General features: G+C 44.5%; 1 protein-coding gene across 1 annotated transcript; it reads left to right on the forward strand.

The window, feature by feature from the left end:
* The first annotated feature begins 918 nt into the window (after positions 1 to 918).
* Positions 919 to 3,393, forward strand: ASCL4 (achaete-scute family bHLH transcription factor 4). The gene has a single exon (XM_033427542.2). It carries the CDS (start codon positions 1,528 to 1,530, stop codon positions 2,041 to 2,043), a length of 516 nt encoding a protein of 171 aa, XP_033283433.1. The 5' UTR covers positions 919 to 1,527; the 3' UTR covers positions 2,044 to 3,393.
* The last annotated feature ends 4,285 nt before the right edge of the window (positions 3,394 to 7,678 follow it).

A 7,678-nucleotide genomic window follows, 5' to 3' on the forward strand; every position in this document is an offset into this window, starting at 1 on the left:
CTATTTTACTTGCCTTGATGGAAGTGTTTTTCCAATTGCTTCAGGCAGATCATCAGAGTAAACAGGGAAGCGTAGGACTTGTCAAAAAAACATGTTAGGGCGACACCTTGGCTCCCGAGGAATAGGCAGAAAGTCTGATTGAAAACGTAGGGGGTTTTTGCTTCTCTTGTTTTTAAGTCAGTCTTTTAAAGTAGAAGCTGCCTTTAATGTGCTGGTTTGCAGAACAGGAAATCTGATTTTCAGTGTGATAACACATTCTTTGACATTAACCAGTACAGTTGGATTTTTAATGACACTTTCATCTTCAAAGCCCTTCACCAACACGGTGGATTAATTATTCATTTTTTGGTTGTGTGTTAAAAAGACAAATCTTCAAAGGCATCATCCTTTCTCCTCGGAACTGGGGCTCTCCACCTTTCAAATGTTGCTTTCTTACCCCCAAGGGAGAAAATAAATTACATCTTTTTTTTTAAGACAAAAAGAATACAATAGAAATATACTCTTTACACTATGGAAAGCTGATGTCCTTATATCCTGGGTGGGATCAGAAGAGATCGGGAAGCAGCGCTTAAGCTGTGTTTACAGTAAGCACTGTGAGAAATAACTCTGGCTAAAAGTGTTTGTTACTGCTCAGTCTTTTGATGTGCTCTTAAAAAGTAGCACAAATACATCACGGCCCCCGTGTTCAACATAATAATATGCAGACCCTTATATTTGTTGCTAAAGTATATTTCTTTTCTGTTCTCTTCAAAAAATGTCTACTTGGGTTTTTAAAAGTTTTGGTTTTGGAGAAGAAAACCCTCAAGACTTCCCTGGGGTCCTCCTTAACTTGACACATTTTATAACCACAAGGGAGCACTCTTCCCTTTGATGAGGTCTTCTCTCCACCTCTCCAGAAATGAAAGAGCAAGTGTAAGTTTGCAAACAGCCTAAAAGCTCTTTCCATTAGCCCTGGACGCCGGAAACCACAAAGGGCAGTCAAATCTTGATTTTCAAGGAGAAAGCCTCTGGTAAACTTTCGCTCAGCCGCCAGGAGATCTGTTGGTTCCTGGGAGGAGCTCTTCTGAAACCTTGACGATTCCTATGTTCATGAAGACACAGAGCGGTGGATTACAGTAATTGAAAAGCTTTGGTGGCTTTGGAAGATTACTATATGTTTGGTGTGCGCTCACATTTCCAGGCTAGGGGACAGCGTAGAGGAACCCCTTTTGTAATCTTTTGAAATAAGATCAGAAGGGAAGACAGGGTTTGAAGTGTGGATTGGGGGGGGGTCGCCTAAATCTTTGCCTATCACCTCCGCCTGGATCATTATAAAAAGATCGAGGAGTACAATGAACTTAGGGAATCATGCAACGTTTCCGTGAAGCCTGTTCTGGAACCTAGCTTCCGGATCCAGAACCTTCTCCAGAAGCAGACCAGCGGCGGTGCTAGGCAGTCTGAATGGACCAGCATCTCCGCTTTGAAGATTTATTTTCAGTCTTCTGCTGAGAGATTCACCTCTGGAGTGATTGGTTCGCTTTTCGGCGGATGATGGAGAAACGTAAACAGGCCGGACTGCTGACCCTGCCGTACCACCTGCTCCCGGGGCCCATGGGCGTGCCTGGGTCCCTGCCCCGCCTTCCCCTGCGGGACCCCTTCAGGGTCTCCCTGCGTCTGGACGCCGCGTGCTGGGAGCGGGGCGTCTGCGCCCCGCGGCGGCCGTACTTGCCCCTGCCGCTGGACGGCGCCTTCGAGCCCGCCTTCCTCCGCAAGCGCAACGAACGCGAGCGGCAGCGGGTGCGCTGCGTGAACGAGGGCTACGCGCGCCTCCGAGCTCACCTGCCCCGCGAGCTGGCGGACAAGCGCCTCAGCAAAGTGGAGACGCTCCGCGCCGCCATCCGTTACATCAAGCACCTCCAGGAGCTGCTGGAGCGCCACGCGCGGGGTCAGGAGGGCGCGGCCGGCGCCGGCCCCTCACTCAGGGCCGAATGCAACAGCGACGGCGAGTCCAAGGCCTCGTCGGCGCCTTCGCCCAGCAGCGAGCCCGAGGAGGGGGCCTGTTAGCGAGCGCTGGGCCGGCCCGGACCCCTCCCGCTGCGCCGCGCGCTTTTGGAGTCTGCTCTAAGGTTCCCTCCGGAGGTGGTTTGCATTTGCATTTTTTTTTTTTTCTTTTCTCCAGAACTAAATCTTAGGAAAAAGAAATGAGTGCTTTAGGGGGAAAAAAAGATTTTGACATTCTAGTTGTTTCCACCCCCTCCACCCCCCCTATTGGTTATGTGCCTGCAACTGAAAGATGCTTATGAAACTCTTCCTGTACTTCTCAAAGACAAACTGTACCAGACTCTGAACTCCTCAAAGGGCGAAAACAACGAGGATTTGCCACAGTCAGCGGGGTGGGTAAATTAGGGACGTAAATACTGAAACAAATCCAATCTTAACCAAAGAAGAACTTTCCAAAACTAGCTAACTAACTAAATAACAGCCCTTAAGATGAGCGGAAGGTTTTTCCTGCATTCCTTCATTTGGGAATTGATGTGAAATGTAATTGACACCGTGCTTTGGAGGAAGGTGGCCCAAAGCTGACACCTGGGAACACGTTTGCCAGAGCACGCGGCCAGGCCAGCCTGTGCTGTTGACTAAGCGTGTGGATGGCGGTGCTAGAAAGGACATTCCATATTGGAAACATCCTGTTTTATCAAAAGAGTGGTCGTGTGGGAGCTTCATAGCATCTAGCAGATAGTAACGTGTCAGTGGCAATGATCTTTTTTGGGAAGAGAACTCAAGATTTGTATGAAAACTTACTTTTCCTCTCAGTGTCTTGTGCGTTGTGTTTTCATTTTCCTTTTCTTTGCACCCCTCACCTCCACCCCCTTGTTCTCACTCCATCTAACTTTCGGTTAAAGTGACACTGTGGCCTTAAAGAAAAAAAAAAAAGGAAACGCTTAGATGGTTGAATGGGAGGGACTGACGTTGGGACATTCTCATACTTTTATCACCTTGAGGGCTTCCAGCTATACTGAAATTGTCTAGTGACTCTAGAAGTCTTTTAAAAATATTTAATTCTGGTCTTTTTTTCCTGAGAAACAATTATAAATTCAGTAGGTAAGTCAAATGCTTGTTGACATATAAACTTCCTATCTCTAAAGTCTTCTAATATGCTGACTGTCCCTTTCCCTGGAGACAGCTTTGCTCTGGGGGTGAGGGGGCTTGGGGGTGCTGGGAAGAGGACAAAGAGAAAACTAACAGTGCTGAGCCCTTTCCAGGTATTATTTCATTAAGTCCCACACTGAGGTAGGTTTTATTACCTTTCTGCAGATGTGTAAACAGAGGGAAGCAAATAAACAATAAACATCTTTTATGTGCCAGAAATTTTGTTGTGTGTTTTTCACATTTTGTCCTGTTTATTCTCATAAATCTGTGAAGTGGGTATTATACATATTTGTAGTTTAAAAAAAAAAAAAAAAGGCTGGGAGAGGTTACATGCCTTGCCCAGGTTAGTGTTGCTAGAATTAGGTGAGCTGAGATCCAGTCCTAAGTCTGCCTGACCCTGAAGCCCAGGCTTGCTTTCTACCTGACTGTGCTCTCCCTTGCCCTGTCATTTGCTAGCTAGGTGACCAGCAAATGCTTCTTAACCTCTCTGCAACTCAGGTTCCTCCTCCTCATTCCACTACTTCACAGAAGCATAGGTTACAGACCTTGGTCATCTGCAAGCTACAATCCAATGATTAAGTTAGTAGTGTTAGCGTTAGTGTTTGGAGGAAGTACTATTCATTAGCTATACGGAGAGTAAGCCTGGTTAAAAATGATGTCTAGATGGAGTGACTGTGATTTCTTCAGTGTTCAGAAGGATGGAGTAAACCACACTTTATTAGGGTTCTGTCTTCTATTGTAAGGTTCTAGGGGACATGACTGATGGAATGCTGAATCCATGTTGAAATGCATTTCTACTAATATTTATGATGATGAATTACTATGGGATTCTATTGTTTCTTACTGCTCAGATAAATGCTGTGCAATGATTTACTACCAAACTACTTTTTCTTTAGAAGCACGCAGAGCTCTGTGGTTTGAATGAGCAAGATGGAACAGCTATTTTCTCTTACCCATTACTTAGTTACATTCTGACAAACTCCTATAATGTATCCATTTTTTCTCCAGGCTGGTTCTTACTCCAGTGCAGGTTTCAGTGAAGCAAGTATACGTAAGATATATTTGCTAATTAGGGGGAAAAAGAAAAGAAAAAGGGAAAGCACTCATGCTACCTCCTGGCTGTGTTGAAGAAGAGGCTAATTAATCAAGTTGTTAATTGGAGAACCTTGAGATACTTTTTTAGGGGTATTCGTTGGACAGTAATAACACTCTTTATTCCTTTTTTCTGCTCCAGCTAATTGGTGAGAACCTTGACATTCTCTTTTCTAAAGTAGGAATAATAATAAAAGAGTATATTTTGTTTAATCTATACAGGTTATGTGGTTGCTTTTAATGCAGGAAAAAAGAAATAAAGATTTCTTCATTTACTTCTTCAAAATATGTGTATAAAATGTGTGAATAAGTATAATATACTTGGCTGACATGAGTGGTTTATAAAGAGAAGGACAAAGGCAGTTTTAAAAGAGAACTTTTTTTCTGGATAAAACTTCTTGAGAGACTTCTAATGAGACTTTTCTTTAAAGTCCTATTGAAAAAAAATAAGTCCTATTGAGAATAAAGCAATGATTTTGAGAAACCTTTTGGAAAACAAAAATCCTATCTCAATCATGTAACTTTTTTTAGAGGAAAAAAAAAAATCAGGCAGTTTTTCTGGAACTTTCCTAATGGCTTACAGGAGGAGCACCAATCCAGGAATGAGACCTTTTAAAATGTTTAGTCTTCCCTTTTTCTGTGACTGAACACTTAATGAACCACAGAACAATTTAACTCTCGGGAACCCCCTGGCTGTCCAGTGGTTAGGACTCCATGCTTTCACTGCCCAAGGCTCGGGTTTATTCAGGGAACTAGGATCCCGCAGGCTGCGTAGAATCAATGGAGTGGAGAGGAGTTTTATGGAAATGATGCATTCATGAAAGGAGAAACATTGCAAGTCCTTCAAGATCTTCCCTATTTCTTTGGACACTCAGCCCAGACATATCCATTGATTACATTGTATTGCTTTTAGAATATTCATAACACTGATTAATAACTGTGACACCTTACCCCCATCCCTTGGGTGCAAAGAAGGAGGGGCTGTAGAGGGGTGTGGGAGAGTGTGCCCTCGGGCTTGGCCTTTCACTGATCTGGTGACCTTGGGCGAGTCCCTAACTTTAGTGATCTCAGTTCCCTATGCTAGGGCACGTGAAGACTGGACTGCATGATCTTTTAGGCCTTCCAGCTAGAACATGCCATTCTTCTGACATGTGCAAAGTCCTAGACTAGGGGAAACAAATGGTGGTAAGACATGCCCACTTCCTGCCACACAGTGCAGTGGCTCTATGCTTCTGTATCATATTCTCCCTCTAGAAAGATCCAGTCCCAGAGCTGCAGTTTACACTTTGAGTCTAGTTGCTGTTACAATGCTTAATTTTAAAAAGCACAAACTTCATAATCTTCTGTGGAGTGGACTTTGAAGAATCTTACAATCTGGAGGAAAAATGAACCCATTTCACCTCAATATGAGGTAAAAAGGTGTAAGTGTTACAACTGGGGTCCAAAATGAAAAATGCTATGAGGATACAGAGAAAAGAGGGATTTGTTCTAACTTCAGGTGAGCAGAGGACTCGGAGGGAAGGCTTTGGGGGATATAGCATTGGGCAGGTGAAAATGGAATGAGAATTACAGGCAGAGAATCCAAGGGGAACAATTACAGGCAGAGCATCTAGCGGGGAATCGACTGGATTCCTACATAGAAGCAAGGAACTGTGTTTGGAGAATAGAAGCCGAGTAATAGGAGATTAGAAATGACGGCTGAGACTAGGTTCTAGGAGGCATTGAAAGCCCGGCTAAAATAACTTGAACTTTATTTTTAAGACAATGGGGAACTATTGGAAAAAAATGGTTTCTTTTGGCTTGCAGAGAGGGTGAACTGTTCATCGCTGTGGCTGAGGATCACTCTGGTGGCAGGAAGCAGCAGACTGATGGGGTATTGCAATAATGAAGGAAGAGGAAGTGAGGGCTTAAATGAAGGCAGTGGTGGTGGGGATGGGAAGGAAGGGATGGATGGATGAGGAGGTGATGTGGGAGTAGCACTAATAGGTCTTGGCTACTCAGAGGACAGGGCTGGGGATGAAGAAGAGGAAGAAGTTAGAGACAGCTCTAGTGAGTTCCCACTAACTGAAGCTGGGAATGCAGAAAGGCAGATTGAAAAGGTACCTGTCTTGATTTGGAGATGCTGGGTTTAAAATATTAATAGGTTACTCCTGCCCGGAAATGCTGACAGTGTGGTCAGGAGGGAAGTCAAGGACAGCTGTAGATTGAGAGGCATAAACATATAAGCAGCAGTAGGAGTAGATGAGATCTCCCAGGGAGAGAAGAAAGCCGGGCAGGCCTACACTGAAGGAGTGGCAGAAGAAAAAATGTCTTTGAAGAGGACTGAGAAGTTGGAAGGAGAACCAGGCTGGTGTGAGATCATGGCAATTAAATGAAGATTTCATTTTGTAAGAAGGAGGCAGTGGACAGCATCAAGTGATTCAGATTGGATTTAGCCATTGAAAGATCACTAGAGGGACTTCCCTGGTGGCTCAGTGGTTAAGAATTCGCCTGCCAGCGCAGAAGACACAGGTTCAAGCCCTGGTTTGGGAAGGTCCCACATGCCGTGGAGCAAATAAGCCCATGAGCCACGACTACTGAGCCTGCACTCTAGAGCCTGCGAGCCACAACTACTGAGCCCACATGCCAAAGAGCCCGTGCTCCACAACAAGAGAAGCCACTGCAATGAGAAGCCCGTGCACTGTGACGAAGAGTAGCCCCCGCTCGCCGCAACTAGAGAAAGCCCGCGTGCAGCAACGAAGAACCAACACGGCCAAAAATAAATAAATTAATTAATTAAAAAAAAATTCTCATGTAGAATAGTATTTACAGAACAACCGGTATAAAGTAACTGCAATGGATCAAGCACTGATGAGAAAGAAGAAAACAGTATCTTATTTTCTTCCCTTTGTGGAATTATTTCTGGAGACAAGAAGAATAAAGTAACCTAGGAAAAAGGAACAAAGTTTGGAGGCGAGGAGAACTGAGATGCCCTTCAGTTATCTAGATCTGAAGAGACGGGGTCTGCTCCTTTGGCCTAGCCATTTGTGATTTTGGGGTAAAATAACTTCAACTCAGGACACTTGAATTTATCTCTCATCCTCCTGACTCCAGGTGCTATAAGTCTTAATTGAATTTGAGAGCAAAGTCCCATCAGACTGGGGAAGGCGTTTCATAGGATGAGTCAGCGTTACCCGGCTATAGCCAACCACGGTTTCAGATGGTGCATTTCAAAAGCTTTCTGAGCTTTTGAAACCTCTGAAGGTTTTTTTCAATGCTCCCAAAGTTATCATTTTCTCCCAAAATGGATAACAATCCCACTTGTCGCCCTGGGAATGAGACTTTTGATGGAAATGTGGCTCAAAGGACTCCTTCTCTGCAGAATGATCACTTCTCCACCCTTCTCTTTCAGGCATCACCGGCTCTTTTATCTCCATGTGAGGCGGACAGACTGCTGGAAGAGGGCAGAGGGCCTGAA

Source organism: Orcinus orca, chromosome 11 (assembly GCF_937001465.1).
Source record: "Orcinus orca chromosome 11, mOrcOrc1.1, whole genome shotgun sequence".
Taxonomy (NCBI): Eukaryota; Metazoa; Chordata; class Mammalia; order Artiodactyla; family Delphinidae; genus Orcinus; species Orcinus orca.

What these genes read in the sequence shown, in the direction of transcription:
- ASCL4 (XM_033427542.2), top strand. Translation starts at nt 1,528, where the DNA reads ATGATGGAGAAACGTAAACAGGCCGGACTGCTGACCCTGCCGTACCAC.